The sequence below is a fragment of the Equus asinus genome, chromosome 14 (genome assembly GCF_041296235.1).
Source record: "Equus asinus isolate D_3611 breed Donkey chromosome 14, EquAss-T2T_v2, whole genome shotgun sequence".
Classification (NCBI taxonomy): Eukaryota; Metazoa; Chordata; class Mammalia; order Perissodactyla; family Equidae; genus Equus; species Equus asinus.
The window spans coordinates 13,516,421-13,534,559 of record NC_091803.1 but is presented as its reverse complement, the minus strand read 5'-3'; the positions used below and the strand labels follow the sequence as shown (position 1 = coordinate 13,534,559).

At 44.3% G+C, this 18,139-nt stretch overlaps 1 protein-coding gene across 4 annotated transcripts in view; it reads left to right on the top strand.

Moving 5' to 3' along the window:
• RCC1L (RCC1 like) overlaps positions 1-18,139 on the top strand; it is a 61,970-nt gene that overhangs the window by 22,902 nt on the left and 20,929 nt on the right. The window contains exons 1-6 of one of the 4 annotated variants that reach the window (XM_044746756.2): positions 3,598-3,998; positions 10,569-10,698; positions 13,361-13,489; positions 14,331-14,397; positions 14,963-15,014; positions 16,989-17,073. In XM_044746756.2, coding sequence (XP_044602691.1) covers positions 3,675-3,998; positions 10,569-10,698; positions 13,361-13,489; positions 14,331-14,397; positions 14,963-15,014; positions 16,989-17,073 — 787 coding nt within the window. In that variant the 5' untranslated portion in view covers positions 3,598-3,674. Of the gene's footprint in view, positions 1-3,597; positions 3,999-10,568; positions 10,699-13,360; positions 13,490-14,330; positions 14,398-14,962; positions 15,015-16,988; positions 17,074-18,139 lie in introns of those variants that run through there. The other 3 variants (XM_044746755.2, XM_014831808.3, XM_044746757.2) reach the window with 3 other exon arrangements.

The following is an 18,139-nucleotide window of genomic DNA, read 5'->3' as shown; positions in this document are numbered from 1 at the left end:
CCAACCCAAAAATGACCCAGATGATCAGATTTTTATCATTTAACTTAAGTTGGCAAAACTCAAGATTGTTATCAAAAAGAATTTGGAAGCTGTTTTTTTTTCAAGTATACAGACCATAAAACAGTTATTGTACCCACAAAAACTTCATGAGACATTAGACAAAACTGGTCATCATTTAAAGGTATTGTTTTGCTGACGAATTTAACAGACAATGTGAACTTATTTGACTAGTAAACCCAGGCTGCATGCCTGCATCATATGCAAATACTGACAACTCTGACAAGAAGACTATTTTCAATCAAACCAACAAACTTAAACAAGCTTTCATTTACCAAAGGTTAATTCACATCATTAACTTGAAAGACATTGGATTAATTTCTACTACATTTAGAATTTATGTAAGTGCTTACTTTAAGCCAATTAAACTGAGCTCTTAATTTTGGCCATACCATCCGGAGGTAAAAATATCACACATATAACATACATAAGACATACGTACACAGAGACTGCACAGCTATTTTTTTTTTTTTACCAATATTTGTGCTGAAGACACTCAAGATGCTAGATTTTTTGCAAGGGCACGCTTATGGCCATTTTTCCTCTCCCCTCCTCTTTTTTTTTTTTCCTCTTCAGTCTTATGAATTAGTGATAGGCTAGATAGTAGTTCCTGGAGAGGGGAGATGATAATCCCTTTCGTGATAAAGGAACTAGGTGGAATCTGAACTGCCTGTAGAGCTGTATTTCCAGTCTTGCAAGGATTTTCTAAGGACAGTTGCTCTTGATTTCCCAGAAACTGGATTGTAACTCAAATTGCATTCCAGGTTGATCTACTTGTCCAACTGCATCACAAAGCCACAGAGAAACCCCTCAAGTTTTCTCCCAGCTGGAATTTCTGGGGCATAACCCATCCAATTGAAAGTGTTTCTAATTAGTTAGAATGCACCCGAGCAGTGAGTCTCTGGGGATGCTTAGGGCGTTCCCCATGGCGGTAAAGCCAGTGTCCGACTGACAGTGGACTGGAGAAGGGTGCAGAGTCCGATTGTGGGTGTTGACATAGTTATAAGATTTAGTCAAGTCTCGCTCAGCCTGGGCACTTTGTCTCCGAGCCAGCATGGTTGAGGCAGGGAAGCAGGAGGAAAAGGTATGGAACTGGCTGGAGGCTGGGGCTCCCAGCACCAGGGTTGAGAGTTAAGTCCCCGGCAAAAGGCTTAAGTTTTGATTTTACAGAAAGTCCAGGTTCTGCTCAGGTCCAGCATAAACTTAAACTTGACCTGGTGACAACAAAGGAGGTGATGAACGAAACAGACAAAGAAAGGAAAAGAAGAGATCAGACCTCGCCCTCTTGGCCTCTTCCAGAGGGTTATCAAGATAAGAGTCACACAACAGTTACTGTGCTGGGGCACACAACTCCAGCAGGACAGTTCACAGAATGAATCACAGGTCTCCTACCCTCACAGCAGACTCAGTAGGTGACTAAAATACTCAATGAGTCAACCGCCAAGAGAAGGCACCCCACTTGGAGTCACCAGGGTGATCAGGCCCAGAAACCAGAGTGGGGGCTCCCACGGGTGGAGCCTTTGATTCTTTAAAGATTTCTTTGTTTCCTGGTTGCAAAGCTCAAAAGGAGACGAAAGTGGCCATTGTAACTCCAAGAGAGACAAAAGAAATGGGTCCATTACCTTGAAAATCCCCCCGAACCTAGGTCAGCGTCCTACCCGTTGTTCCTATGGTGGGGTTCCTATAGCAAGGGGTGATGGGGGCATCCCCCGGCACTGCATCCCTTGTATACCTTCCCTGTTATGCCTGGCAGTAACAGGTGCCTGGTGAACATCTTTCCTATTCTGCCTGGCAGCATAGGCCTGGTGAATGGTCCCTGAGAGAAAAGGAGAAAGAAAAGGAGCCATTACCTTGAAAATCCCCCCAATGGGGTTCCTGTAGCAAGGGATGATGGGGGCATCCCTTGAACATCTTCCCTATTATGCCTGGCAGTAATAGGTGCCTGGTGAATGGTCCCCAGGATAAGAGGATAGAGAAAAACAGTGAGGAATTTTCCGCCAGTCTGGGGAACATTCTACCCAATTGCAGCCTGGAGCCATTCTCCCAAGAAGGGGTTCCCATACTCAACCAAAGGTTAGAGTTTGGTATTTCCCTTGAACTGGAGTCCCGATTGGGACTTTCCCGCAGTTTAGAGCGTGGTCAGGTGCCATGAGAGGGACAGCAATCCAGCCTTAGGAAAAGAAACCTTCCACCGGAGTCTTGGAGATTGGCGACCGTCCTAATGACTTAAGTGGCTGACCCGTGCCCATGTAAAATTTGTCTATTAGAGATAGAGTCAGGAAGGAATGGATTAATTCATTCTTCATCACCCCGAGGCTTAAGGTACTGATTCTCTTCAAGCTGAATGCCACAGTTTGCCCCATAGAGTAGCCATGGGCAGCAAATGTGGATTCATGCAGCCATCCAAGAAAGTTCCCGATGGAGAAGTGAATTTAGATCCATCCTCAAAAAAGAGAAAGGCACAAGGATAAAGGGCACTTACCAGAACTCGAGCTCACAAGCCGATGAAGCAAGCTCCCCGTACGGGCCACCAGAAATGATGCGGGGTCGGTGAGCCGAGGAGTCAAAAGAAAAATTTCTTAGACTCTTAAGATCTGGCAGTAGTGCTCTTTTATTTAAAGAATAGTATAGAATAGCATGGGGACAGGACCCACGGGCAGTCAGAGCTTCTGCTGCTGCCCTGAGTTGAGGGTTAGGGCTAATTTTATAAAGCATGGGTACATGACTTATTTTTACTGGAAAAAGAAAAGATCATGTAAAAAGTCATTAAATGATTTCAGTGCAGATGGGGTCTGGTTACTGTGCGGTCATATAATTTTAGATACGAATCTGGCCATATAGATCGGCATGTAGGTGAGGATGCCCTGGGCTTCTCTCCCTGGGGCAGCCCTAATTCATACCATAAAAAACATCCACCGGCTCATATAGTTTGGCATGTAGGCCAGGCCACCTTGGGCATCTCTACCTGGGGTAGCCTTAATCCACATCAGAGGTAAGCTGGGGAGGAACATGCGTTGCGATGACAGCAGGGAAGCACGGCAGGGGTTTGGGCAGCAAGGACAACAGTAGGAGCTACCCTCTAGCTCACTGGGGCTGGAGCACGGACTGAGCGGCCTGGTAGCAGATGGCAGTCGGGAAAGGCCCCGACAAAATCAGGTAAGAAACGACAAGGGACAGTGGCAAACGGAGGAAACAGGACAGGGGATGGCACTGCCCTGGAGTTTTGCAGGATAAGCTACCCTCGACTGTTCTCCCCGCTGATGCCCAGAAGCAAAGGGCCTCGCAAAAGAAAAGCGTCCTGCACCCAACGAGCCGGGCAGATGCTCGGGAAACGTGCGCTGCGCTCCGGCTGAGCTCAGGAGGAGCTGGAACTCCGAGGATGATCGCGCACTAGTTGGCAGGTCCAAGACCGGAACCCCTTGGTCCACTCGGCAGAATCCGAGTCCCCGGCTCCGCCCAGCCCAGCCCAGCCCTCCCGCCTCCCTGAACCATTGGCTGTCCTCAGCGCCTTGCCTTCAGCCAGTAGGAAACAGGCCGCCGGCGCATATGCCGGGGCGTGGGGTCAAGGGTCACGCAAGATGGCGGCGCCCAGAAGGCGCTGAGACGTGAAGCGGAGAATGGCGCTGACGGTGCTGGCGGCGGGGGCTCGGCTGGGCCGCCGGCTGAGCTGCCCGGGCCCTGGGCGAGGGCACTGGACGGCGGCCGGGCGCTCGCGGAGCCGGCGCGAGGCGGCGGAGGCCGAGGCGGCCGCTCCCGTGGTCCAGTACGTGGGCGAGCGCGCGGCCCGCGCCGACCGCATCTTCGTGTGGGGCTTCAGCTTCTCGGGGGCGCTCGGCGTGCCCACCTTCGTGCTGCCCGGCTCCGGGCCTACGCCCCGCGCCGGCTCGCGTCCGCGCCGTAGGATCCAGCCGGTGCCCTACCGCCTGGAGCTGGACCAGAAGGTGCGGACGGCCCCTCCCTCCCTGCGTTCCTCCCTCCGCCGCTCTTTCCTGGCCCCTCGGCCTCTTAGAGAAGCTGTGACGCTGGGGGGGTCAGACTCCGGGAGGACGCCCCTCGAGCGGCTGCAGGAGCCAAACGGGAAGGCTGTAGGGGCGCAGCCCACAATGATGGAGCGACTGGTCCATCTGCACGTCACTCGGGGGTCAGGGTTGTCACCACAGTTGAGAGAGGAGAGGGAGGCTCAGAGAGGTCGAGGAACAGGTCCCAGGCCCCACAGCTGGTGGGAGGACATACAGTGGGATCCGCGCTCGGGCCCCCTTGACTTGGAAGTTGTGATGTTAGGAAAGGCGAATGCAAAAGGCGAGGGACGTTGCCGGCCGCCTGGAGTCGGTGAAGAAGTGGGAAAGTTAAGTATTAAGTGGAGCAAATACAGGGATGAGAGAGGAGGGAGGAAGGGTCTAGACACGCTAGAGTGGTTGCGCAGGAGGCCTCTGAGTTGCCTTAGCTTTGAAAAGATGGCAGCAAAGTACAGCTACCAGAGGGCAGCTTATCTCCAAAGGCAACGCTCAGAAGAGCAAAACTACGCTTAGCGCAGCTTTGTTAGTGAACCAGGTTCATTTCCCCCGCCACACGATGATCAGACTCTCCGAGATGATCGGTTTGCAAAGAGAAGGGATTTAATCACAAGGCGGCCAAGAGAGGAGGCAGGAGAATCACTTTCAGCCCTGCCTGCTTGAAAGTGGGGTCTCAGGGACATGGAATAAGGGGGCGGGGCGGTCTGAAGGACAGGAATAGATGATTGGAGTTAAGGAGAAGTGCGGTAGTTGATGATCTGCTCAAGGGTAGTCAAGCATCAGGCCTCTTCATAGGATGCATGTCACAAAATGGCCACATTACCGTGATCTGAGGGTGGAGTCTTTAGCTTCTTGATGTCAAAACAGGTCAGTTGTTTAGCATTTGCACAGGCCCAGTTGATGGGTTGTTGGTCTGAACTGGCCTGAAATGGACAAGGGGGTCTTAATTCCTGAACAACAACAGCTCAGACATCTGTTGCCATGATGACCCAGGCACTGGGGAGGTGTTATCTTTAGGAACCTAGTGGGAGTTCCATAGTGTATTGCCAAAACAGCACAGTTAACAATGGGTGGGTAACCAACTAAAAGCTATAATTAGTAATTAAAAAAACCGAGCTACCAGCTACCTAATCATCAATGGCTGTTCACTGGTTTCAGGTTCTTGCTTGGGGATGGTTGTGGAAATCTTGGTGGTTGATGGCAGAGGAGCAGTTGTAACCAGTTTAGCTTCCGGCGTTTCTGTCAAGAGTAAGAAGTGATCTTTAACTGAAAAGGGGAGATCAATAGAAACGGAATTTATGTTCTGGATGTAAGAGAGGTTGGGTTGTTTGACTTCTTAATATCGAGTTGTAAGGGTTATTATGTATTCTGGATAGAGGTCCTTTATCACATGTATGATATCTGCAAATATTTTCTGTTGGTAGGGCTTTTCTTTTTATTTTCTTGACAGGGGTCTTTGAAGAGCAAAAGTTTTTAATTTTAATGAAATTCAGTTGATGTGTTTTCCTTCTAAATTTCTATATGGTTGTTAGTGATATCCCCTCTTTCATTCCTGATTTTGGTAATTTGTACTTTCTCTCTTTTCCTTGGTCGGTCTAGCTAAAGATTTGTCAACTTTGTTAATCTCTTGAAAGAACCAAATTTTGGTTTAATACATCTTCTCTGCTGACTTTCTGTTTTCTGTTTCATGGTTTTCTGCTTGAATTTTTACTATTCCCTTTCTTTGCTTTGGGTTTAGTCGCTCTTTCTAGTTTCTTAAGTTGGAAGGCTAGGCTATTGTTGAGGTCTTTTCTCTTTTGTAATGTAAGTGTTTAAAGCTACATTTAAAGCTTTAAAGTTTAGAGCTAAAGTTATAATTTTCTCTTTAAGCACTATTTAGCTGCAGCCCATGAGTTCTGATCCATTGTATTTCCTCTGTCTCCATTCACCTTCAAGTATTTTTTTCTGTTTTCTTTCTGATTTCTCCTTTGACCCATGAATTATTTAGAAGTGTTTAATTTCCAAATATTTATGGTTTTCCTGATTTCTTTATTTGTTGATTTCCAGTTTAACTGTGTTGTGGTTAGAGAACATGCTTTAATTTCAGTCCTTTTAAATGCATTGAGACTTTGTTTTATAGCCTAGCATATGGTCTGTCCTGGAGAATGTTCCATGTGTGCTTGAGAAGTATGTCTATTCTGCTGTTGTTTAGGTGGAGTGTTCTATAGGTATCAGGTCGAGTTAGTTGATAGTTTTTTGGTTAACCTATTGTTTCCTCCAATTGTTATCCACCACCTCAGGTAACTTCAGTGTTCATCATTAGCCTCTGATTGTTTTCAACAAACGTCCCTAGGGCTGTTTGCACTGGGGGACAACTGGGTCAAGTCCAGTAAATAGAGCCTTGTGAATGGAGTCTTGCAGGGAACCACCAGAGAGATCAAAGAGAATTCTCTGGGAATGGGGCTTTGAAGTTGCTCCAGTCCCATCCTGCCTCATCCAGTGGCTGCCAGACTGCTGGTTTTCACTGTAATTGTGAGCTGTTGGTTTTCAGGGTTGCCGCAGAGCTGAGAAGAGGTGGATGGGAATAGGTCAATTTAACATGCAGCAAAGCTTCCTGTTCTTACTGTGATTTAGCTGCTTTCTTGAGTAGACATTCCCCAGATTGCTTCACATCTTTGGTTCATTGCCAGAGTTTTGAAAAAGTTGATTTTGACAATGTTTGCCAGCATTCTTGTTGCTCCACCATTTTCACTGATGTCACTCAATCCATGTCCTTTTACTGTAATTACCGATGTGATTGGATCACATCTACCATTTTAATCTTTGTTTCTGTATGTCTTTTTTGTTTCTCGGTTCTTCCTTTGCTGCCTTCTTTTGTGTTAAATAGGTATTTTTCTAGTGGACCCTTTTAATTCCTTTGTTGTATGTTTTACTATATTTCTTGAGTTTTTTTTTTTTCTTTTTTTTAGTAGTTGCTGTTGGGATTACAATGTGTGTTAGTTTATCACAATCTACTTTAGGTCAATAGTGACCTAATCTTGAGGAAGCTATAGCAACTGTTTTCCAACATAGCTCCATTTCCTCCTCTCTCCCTTGTGTGGTTATTGTGATATATGTTGCATCTTTATATATTTTAAGCCCAACAATTTATAATTATTATTTTATGCAGTTGTCTTTTAAATCTCTTAAGGGATTAAGGAAGAAAAATATATTTATGCAGTGTTTTATATTTACCTTTGTAATTACTTTCACTTTCTTCTTGTGATTTTTGGTTACCGTCTGCTGTCATTTCCTTTCAGCCTGAAGAATGTCTTTAGTTCTTGTTAAGACAGGTCTGCTAGCAGTGAATTCTCTCAGTCTTTATTGGGGAATGAATTAATGCTCTGTTGACAGTTTTTGCCTTTCATTGCTTTGAATATGTCATTCTACTGGTTTCTGGCCTCCATAGTTTCTGATGAGAATTTAGCTGTTAATCTTATTGTTGTTGCCTTGTACTTGATGAGTCCATTTTCTTTTGATGCTTTTAAGATTTTGTCTTTCAACAGTTTTAACAGTGATTTGTTGAGCAGCTTTGATCTGTAGATTTATGTTTTTCATAAAATTTGGTAAATTTTCTGCCAATATTTCTGTAAGTATTTTTTTCTACCTCTTTCTCTCTTGCCCTTCTGTGACTCCCATTTCATAAATGTTAATAAGCTTGATACTGTGTCACAGGTCTCTGAGGCACTGTTTATTTTCTTTTTCAATTTTTTTTTTTCCTGTTCTTCAGAGTGAATAATTTCTGGAGATAGTTCTTCAAGTTAACTGATTCTTCTTTCTGCCATCTCAAATCTGCTGTTGATTCTATAAGTGAATTCTTCATCTTGTTATTGTACTTTACAACTCTATAATTTCTATTTAGGTTTTTTTTTGTTTGTTTGGTGAGGAAGATTGTCCCTGGGCAAACATCTGTTCCAATCTTCCTCTATTTTGTATGTGAGATGCCTCCACATCATGGCTTGATGAGCGGTGTGTAGGTCTGTGCCCAGGATCTGACCCCCTGAACCCTGGGACCCCAAAGCAGAGTGCAGGAACTTAAGCACTATGCCACTGGGCCAGCCCGTCCATTTCGGTTTTTGATGTTTTTATTTGTGAATTCAGTGTCCATATTTGTAAAGTCATTGTCATGATGTTTTCATTTAGTTTTTTGAACATGGTTTTAAAATATTCCTTAAACAATAGTTCATTAAAGTCTGATAAATCCAACATCTGGGTCTACTTCTTGTCAGTTTCTGTTAGCTGCTTTTTCCCCTCAGTATAGGTCATGTTTTTATTTCTTTTCATGTCTTGTACTTTTTTGTTAAAAACTGGAACTTTAGATGATATTTTATAAAACTTTGGATTCTGATATCTTTCCCTCTGAGTTTCTTCTTTAGTAACATTTGTAGACTTAATCTATGGAGAATCTGTCTCCCCTTCTGTGCATGGTCACTGATGTCTTTGCTCAGATTTCTGTTTTGTCCTCCTCCCTCTTTTGTTTTTTTCAGCCTGGCTTCTTGATGGTTGCCTGCTATCTGCATACCTTTGTGGTCAGCCGATGATTTGGGCAGAGGTTGTGCTCAAACACCTTGAGCTTGTAGGGTTTCTACCCTTTGCCTTTGATTCTGTGTGTAGGTTGGAACCACATCAAAGTTTTGCCTGTTCTCAAGTCTTGGCTTAGCTTCCCACTGGGTGCTCAGGGCTCCTCTGTTCATTTGTGCAGTTTCCCAGTCAGCCATGGATGTGTGCAGAGCCTTCGATGGCTCTCTCATTTCTAGTATCCTCCCATTAAATTTCTGGCTGTCCTCTTGCCCCAATCAGGATTGCAACCTGAGTTGTGGATTTTCCTTGTTTGTTTCCTACTGTGTTTGCTGCTGGGCCTGAGCTTTTCACCCTCCACCCCAAATTAACTCAGTTCTTTCTGGCAACGAAGCTGATGGTTTTCACGGCCAGCCAGACCCTTTTCAACCTTCTGTGCTACCTGAACTGGGGTGGACGGAACAGCACAAGACAAGAAGTCTGTAGACTCCTGCTATTCTTACCTGTAATTCTAGCAGCCTTCATGAATAATTTATCAGTTTATTTCCCTTGATTGGTTTTTTGAGCCCTGGAATGCTTGTTTTTTTTTTTTTTTCTTTCAGTTTTGTCCATTTTTTTACTTACTTTTTGGTGAGAGGTTCACTAACATCTTCATTCCACTGTAGTTAGAAGTCCTCTCCTGGTGCATTATTATAACAAACATTACTTAATGCTGACTCTGTGTCTGGTATTCTTCAAAGCCTTTTCACCTACTAGTAGATTTATTAATACAGCAGGTCCACACCAAATATTTGGTGAATGTTGAATAGACAGCTACCACAAACAATGAAAATAATCGTAGTGTGCTGTGCCTCACCTCTGAAGTCATTTCTTTTCTGTGTTTCCTGTCCTGTGGTCAGGGGCTGGCTCTTGCCTCCCCAGTGGGCCATTTCTTTGGAGCTGGAGCCATTCCAGAAGGCCATAGAACTGAGGCTTTTTGATGAACACAAGGGTGCATGTGTATATGTGCCCTGTGAATGTTAGGAGAGAAAATACCACAAGGCAAAAGGTGGGATATATCACTTTGGGGTGACTTAATTAAACAAGTCATCATCAAATCAAGTTTAAAGGAAATATTTAGCTAGCTTTCTTCAAGAAATGCTGAAACTAAAAGAGATTTCCTCATGTTTGTTCATTATCAGTGATAAGCTGGCGTTTTCCTTGGGATAAGGTTAGATCTACGTGTAGTCTCTGAGATCAGCTGCAGAGGCCTGTGATAAACTGTTTACAGCCAAGAGAGAGTGGGGGCTCTTTAGAGTGACTGTATATTTTGTCATCCAGTTTGTTTGAGAGCAAAGGTCAAGACATCAAGTGTAAACCAGGACTATCCCAGGAGGTGGTCACTGGGTTCATGGGAACAGGGTTGACTCTAAAGCCTGCTGCCTTTGGTTTGCTTCAGCCCCACTTGAAGCCTGAGTTTCCTCATGTGGTCAGTGAAGGTGAGATTGATAACAGTGCGGGTGAAACACCCAACAAAGTCACTGGGCTGTTAATGTGTTATGTTCACTGTAGCTGTAGTATGAATTCTTCTTCATGGCAGGGTTGAGAGTGTCACAGTGCAGCATCAGGGTCCAGAGCGTGCACTCTGGAATCAGACAGCCCCTACTTATTAGCTGTGTGACTGTATTAGGTGAGTTACTTAGTCTCTAGGAGCCTCAGTTTTCTCCTCTACCGGATACTTCTCCAACTACCGCCTATAATAATAGTGAGTATGTGACATCGCTCTTAAGTGAGGTGCTATTTACTGTAGGGGCTTTGGCTCTGTTAATTCATTTAGTCCTCACAACAACCCCCTAAGAGAGACACTATTATGAGCTCCATTTCACATAGAGGGGAACAGACACAGAGAGGTTAAGCAGTCTATCTCAGGTCACACTGCTGGTATCACAAATCAGTTAATGCTTCATGGCAACTCTTTTTCAGATTTCATCAGCTGCCTGTGGCTATGGATTCACACTGTTGTCCTCTAAAACCAAGGATGTGACGAAAGTTTGGGGAATGGGCCTCAACAAAGATTCTCAGCTTGGATTTCACAGGAGCCGGAAAGATCACAGTGAGTGCTCTCCCCTTGGCTTCATCCGTTGTTACTGGGCTGAGAAAACTCCCTCTGACTTTTGAGAGTAGGATGACATGAGCCAAACCATAACAACAACATAGATGGAGTCTTTAAAGACATATTTGACACCATCTGGAACAGATTATTTTTCAGCCTGTTTGGTGACAACATCGAACCTTTAGGCAAAAGGGCATTTGCTGGTAAGTAAAGATGTTGTTTTTTGGCCCCAAAGAGGTGACCTTTCTTTCCTAGCTTGGAGATACCTTGAAACACTCTACAGTGCCTAGAATTAGTCTGGGGAAAAAATTCAACTAAATCCTTAAGATGGAACTTTACTCCAAATATTTAGAACTTGGATTGTAAAAATGTTAGAAATGATTTGTGATGGCATTTTAAAAAGTAGTCATTAGTCAAGCAGTATTATAAGTACAATAGGGAACATTTTTTAGAATAAAGGAGAAATTACCCAGAAGTACATACTGGACAAACCTTTCTTTTCATTTTTTTTGGTTCTCTCATTTGTATGCAAATTTATTTTTAAATATAATTTTGATCATAGCATATATTTTGTTTTCTGCCATTTTTGAATAATTTCATCAGGATTCTTGTTTAGTTACTATTGAAGTCATTATTAGCTATAAGAAGCCACATTACATTTCTTTATACCTTTTTCTTTTGCTGAGGATGATTTGCCCTGAGCTAACATCTGTTGCCAAGCTTCTTTTTTTGCTTGAGAAAGGTTCACCCTGAGCTAACATCTGTGCTAGTTCTCCTCTACTTTGTATGTGGGTCACCACCATAGCATGGCTGATGAGTGGTGTAGGTCTGCACCTGGGATCCAAATGTGTGAACCCAGGCTGCCGAAGTGCAGTGCGCCAGACTTAACCCCTTTGCTAATGGGCCAGCCCCCTCTTTATACCTTTTAATGCAAGCAATTGGAAGCATGTACAGAAATGGACAGAGTCTGGTAATGCATCCCGCGGACCGTCACCAGCTTCAGCTATCATCAGCTCATGATGGTCTTGTTTTACACATTTCACCCGCCTTCGCCCTTGAGAAATTTGGAGCAAATCCTAACATTATTGATTTGGTTTGTAAATATTTCAGTACATATCTAAAAAAATAAGGACTCTAAAAAAACCATGAATACAACATCATTATCACACTTAAAAATAATTAATATAATCCCTTAATATCATCAAACAGCCAGTTAGTGTCCAAGTTGCCAGTTATCTCATAAACGTCATTAGATTTTTATTTTACTTTTAAAATTTGTTTGAATTAACATCCATGTAAGGTCCAGACATTGCAATGGGTTGATAAGACTTTTAAAAGTCTTTTAAGTCTATTTTAATCTTTTTTCCTTGAAATTTATTGAAGAAATCACATTGTTTATTCTATAGAATTTTCCAGTCTGGAGTTTGCATCTCTGTGGTGCCAGTTGACATGATCCTCTGTTCTCTGTATTTTCTGTCAATTGCTAGTTGGACCTACAGCCAGATTCCCTTTCAATGTTATGTGTTTACTACTTTCTAGGCTCTTAGGGGTCTATGCAGGTAGTAATGAGGGATGTGAGTGACTTTTCAGTATTTTAAGGTATTACCTAGTTTCACCTAATGAGGCTCTGTAAGCTAACATCATTGTCTAGTTTCTTTGATTTTGCCTAGAATCACATCATCTCATTGTGAAAAGGCAGTTATTCTATGCTTATCGAAAGCTCTGTCTGAAAATCATATCAGTCACTGATGAATACTAGTAGGTGAGTGTATTATTAAAACGGTGATAATGCCATTTATTTGGTAGACAAAATCTTTTTAAACATGGGGATCATGGGAGAAAATAGGGGATCAATAGTGGGGAGTAGGTTGAGAACCAGTGTATTTGCAGATCTTCTCAACTCCAGCCTCCATTGTAACTATTTGAAAGCTCGTTGATTAAAACCTGCAAGAGGAATTCCCTACATACACCAATCTGGCCTCTCCAGTAGGACTGTAAAGAACAATAAGCTTCTTCTTTAGAGTGACTTCTACAAAACCTTCCCCCTTACTTGCTTATTTAAATATTAAAATTTTCTGTTTTGAATGGATAACATATTTGTATAACATTTCATTTCAGAATCCTGATGGCAGAGCAGAGCATATAATGAAAAGTCTGCTTCCCATCTCTGTGCTCCCAGCATCATGGTTTTTCCTCCCTGTAGACAACCTGTACTAACAGTTTCCAGTTTATTCTTCTAGAGAGATTTAATGCATTTACAAGCGAATGTGTCTATGTATTCTTTTTGCTTCCTTTTAATATAAGTGGTATCATATGAGAGATGCTGTTTTCATCTTCCCGAGAAATCTTAGTATTGCAAAAAGAAAATGCTTTTACTTTCCTGAAAAATTCAAATTGTATTAAATGACATTTGAAGAGCTTTCTTTAATAAGACTAAGGATGCTTTTCAATAACCCAGTGTGTATTGGAGGCAGTGTGGTACAGTGGGCTGAGAGTTGGGGACCGGGTTTCTAGTCTTCGCTCTGCTCTAACTTTTGTGCCTTGGGTAAGTCATTCTGATCTCTGACTGCGTAACAATGTGGAGGTTGGACAGTATGACCTTTAATGTTACAAATGCAATGACCCTCCATCAGTGCACTGACCCTGGTTGTGTTTGTTTCAGTGAGGGGATACGAGTATGTTTTGGAGCCCTCGCCCATCCCACTGCCTCTGGACAGACCTCAGGAGACACGGGTGCTACAAGTCTCCTGCGGCAGAGCCCACTCTCTCATCCTGACAGACAGCGAAGGAGGTGAATTGACCTGTTCAAGACTGAGAGAGGGTCGGGGAACCGCTTTCTTGCCATTGGGCCTGAAGTGGCTTGTTTTATTGAGCCCCATCTGATTTGTGGAGCTGTTGGCATTTCCCGAGCAAACCAGTAGGATGGCTCCAGAGAGCTGTAGGGGCAGACCTTCCTCTTATGTTTGCTGCTCTCTGTGGCTCTTGGGAAATCTCAGGTATTCATAAACGTGACAGCGCACACCAGGCAGCCTCATCAAGGCCTCCCGCTCCCTTTGTCGTCAAGTCGCTGAGCCAAGCTGCGTGTGTAGACAGCTTTTCTCTTGTACATTTGCTAACACTCCTTCCGCATGGCAGGGCTTTCAGAGTCCAGGCTCATGGGTAACCCCGAGGCTCTCCAGAGGAGTGGTTGTTTCCAGGGAAGGGCAAGTTGGCTAAATTTTTCAAATTTCATTTTCTGTCTGAGTGTGCTTTGTAGGAAAATGCGAAGGTGGTGTTTACGAACTCTTTCAAGAGGGGACTTGGCATCGAGGGCAGCCTGGTGACAGGTCCAGGGAGTGGGACTGCTAAGGCCTTTCACAAGAGGTGCTCATCTCATCACATGGAATTCCTGAGAGGCGGAACTAGGGCCCTGAGATGAGACAGAGGGACAGAAGAGGGGGCCAGGCTGTTGCAGCAGACCCCAACTTGCCTGGGAGTATGCCTGTGCTGGTGGGGAATGTTGGAGAAAGAAACCCAGTGGCAGTTGGGTGAGCAGTAGGACTAGGATCACTTTATAGATGCCCTTCCAGTCCTGACTTTCTAGCATATCCTGAACCTGCAGGATTGATTTCATTGGTGGTGTTATTCTTTAGTCTTCAGCCTGGGAAACAACTCTTATGGACAATGTGGAAGGAAGGTGGTTGAAAATGAAATTTACAGGTGAGTTCCCACAAGGACTACCCCTCCCCCAAATTGTGTTGAGCAGTAAACATTTCTGGGGTGATTACTATGTGATAGACCCACAAAGCAGTAAAAGGCAAGGTTCCTCTTGCCTGCGAGGAGCACTGAGTGCTCCCTGGAGAGCTATGGAGAGTGCTGTTCCATTGCAGGGTGAGCTCCGTACTTCAGCCTGGTGGGAGGGAGGGCGCCTGAGTGTTGGTGCCTGGAACTTCTTTGAACTTTTTACTCTTAAGCAAATTGATTAACTTTAAGAATTCCTCTGTTTCAGTCCTATTTATTTTAGTCTTTGGAAACATTTTCCTCTGCTTCCTCGCATTGTTCTGCTGGGTCTAAACACCGGTCTCAACTCTGGCACCGTAGTAAAATCACCACAGGATTTTGTTTGTTTTACTTTCACACCTGGGTCTAACTCTGCCTTTTATTTGACCTCGAGGGTTTCCCTAGCAGTTCCTGTGTGCGTAGGGGTGATAGGGAGGGGCCAGAAGCCCACAGTGCTCACCGTGACCATATCTCTTGCTTTTCCCCAAATTGCTCCTGGCTGTAGCGAAAGTCACAAAGTCCACAGAATGCGGGACTTCGATGGACAGGTGGTCCAGGTAAGTGGCGTGGGCTGAGAGACACCAGTTCTGCCCCCTGGGGCACTTTTTAAAGGGTGAAAGTTGGGTGGCCTGATGGCAGATTTGTTAGGGTGACTTTCTGAATTAATAAATTATTTTAGTAAAAATTATTGCCTGCTTTCTATAGGCCAGGATGTACAGTAGATAATGGGGTACAAAATTTAATAAGGTTTAGGGAATGACACCTAGTGGGAGAGACAGGTTAAAGTTAGCTGTACCGCACCACACCGTGTGTTCTAGGCTGGCTTTATCTTGCTCACCATTTTATTCCCATTCCTGGGGCAGTGCCTGGCACATGGTAGGTACCTATAGTCAGTACTTAAAGACACAAATGAATGCATAAAGAAAGTGCTATAAGAGTACAAAAAGGGGAATTGTTAAGTCCCAAGGGTGGAATGGAAGGGAGAGAAGCCATCATGGAGGAGGTGGCAGCAGAATTTACCAGATAGACCTGGGATGGGTGGTAGGAAAGGGACAGACCAGGGATGGGTGGTAGGAAAGGTTCCATGGCAGAGGGGAGGGGTAGGGGGAGGCTTTAACTGCTGAGAGCCTGAGGGGCGGCTGGAGTTTGCTGTGCTTCCAGGGGAGCGGTGTACACGGGAGAGGCTGGAGGACAGGTGGAAAGTGAGCGATGCAGGGTTTTGGAGAGTTGGAGGAGGTGATGAAGGCCACTTGGAAAGCCATGGGGAGACATAAGGAGAATTGACTGGATTGGGGGCTTGATTAGATGGACAAGCAGTGAGCTAGAAGGAGTGGAGCATGACCCCACAGGCAAATGAGTGGCTGCTGATGTTTTCAACCCAGATTAGGGAGAACCAGAGGAGGAGCAGGTTTGGGTTGGGGGTGGGGGAGGCGTGGAGGAGGTAGAGAGTGACTTTGCTTTTAAAGTTGCAGTAGAGTGTAGTGCTCCTTGCACAGGCTTCAAAGTCACCAGGATGTGAGTTCAAGTTGCTGCTTCTCTGCATATAAACTAGATGACTTTGAGCAAGTTACCAACCTTCTCTGACATTCAGTTTCTTATTAGGTGATCTTGGTTATTAACTTAGCACAGGACATGGCATAACAAGTGTTCGGTAAAGGGTATTTTTCATTAGGCTGTTGGAAAAGTAGGTTTGGAACTCAGTAGAGTTCTTGGGACTGGAGATAAAAGTGTAAAAGTGACAGCAAAAGGCTCGGGAATGAATGCAGCCTCCCAGGGGAGTTTGAAGAGTGGGAAGAGAAGAGGGCAGAAGACAGATCTTGGAGAAGGATTCCAGCACTGAAGGATATGAACCAGAGGCTCAGCTAATGACAAAGATTAAAAGCTATTAGAGGGGCCGGCCCCATGGCCGAGTGATTAAGTTCTCGTGCTCTGCTTCGGCGGCCCAGGGTTTACTGTTCAGATCCTGGGCACGGGCATGGCACTGGTCATCGGGCCATGCTGAGGTGGCATCCCACATAGCATAACTAGAAGGACCGACAACTAGAATATACAACCATATACTGGGGGGCTTCGGGGAGAAGACGAAGAATAAAGAAGAAAAAATTGGCAACAGATGTTAGCTCAGGTGCCTAAAAAAAAAAAATGCAGGGCGGGGATAAAATCCACATAAGTCTTGTTTAAAAAAAAAGCTATTAGAGAAGCAGAAGAAAGGGATGGGAAAGAGAAAGGCTTATGGAGGAGGGAGTGGTTCCTCAGGGATGGAGTGGGATGGAGGAGATCTTGGGTTTGCTCCTTAGTGTATCTGGCACTTTCCTTTAGCAAGAGCACTTTCTGTGCAGTGGGACAGAAGCCAGGCTGCAGTGGATTGAGAAAGAATCCGATGTGGAGGCTGTGTGGGGCAGCCTGCCTGAACCCAGCCCCCTCGGGGTTCAGGAGCAGTAGGGAATGCTACTGTGCTTTGAGTCCATTGACGAGGACACTGGGCTTCCAAGGATTTCTTCTCATCAACCTCCCATCTGTTTGTCTGATAGGTCGCCTGTGGTCAGGACCATAGTCTGTTCCTAACGGATAAAGGAGAAGTCTATTCTTGTGGATGGGGCGCAGATGGACAAACAGGTAGTGGACCTTTCATCCCTTGGGATGGTGCTGTATACAGCTGTGAGCTGCAGAGCTCTCGGGATAGAACCTCCTGCCTTGCTTTGACTCTTGCCTCTCTTATCACTTCCTCGGGGCAGTGTTCTGTTTGTCCCTTCCCCATCCCCTCACTCTGACTCCCCTGAACAAACTGATTGGATGGAGGAACAAGTGAGGGAGTGGATGGAGGATTAGAGCTGCCCCTCAACAAAGGGGTTCTGTCTTTCTCTCTGGAGAGACAGGAAACTGTGAGGCTTTTAAAGAAGAAACAAGGGCCGCCTAAAAGGAGCTCGATTTTAGCTGATTTGAGAAGAACATGATTAAGGGAGGGAGGAATAAGGGAAAGGCTTTATCAACCTTGTGTATTTATAATCTTTTTGTTTCTGATATTTATCTGAAGGGAAGGCCTTTGAATTTAAGATTTCAATCTTATATAAATCCTCAGTAATCCTACCACCACCTCAAATCATCTTGGTTCATTGTCTCATGTTTTCTTCTATCCTTGTTCATGTGTACATCGTTTATATTGTAACATAGTATAGGTATGACTTTATATGCCTGTTTTATCATTTAAATTTACATAAAACATTTTTCCATGTTGATACAATCAATTTTCACAGTTACCGTTGTTAATATTTGTATGGTATAGCATCAAATTAATTTACCATAAGGCAATTAAGCACTTAATCATTTTATCAAATAATTACTTATCATTAGCCTGTTGGCAGAGGGCATCCTTTTTTGGGGTGGGGTGCAGTGGCAATTGGAGATGTTGAGACATTTATCATATGTACATATATAGCTTTTTCTTCCTTTTGGGTTATTGCCCTAGAATAAATCCCAGGAGTGGATCAGAGGATTGGGGTATTTTTATTGTTGTCAGAACTCCTTGTTAAATTGCTTTCCAGAAGTTTTACCAGTTTATACTGCCAGCAGCAATGGGTAGAAGTACCACTTTAATCATATCCTTACGTGCAATGAATATTGTCAATTTAAGTGTGCTACATTTCATTACTGTGCTAGTTTTTTATATGGGCTTTTCTTTAGT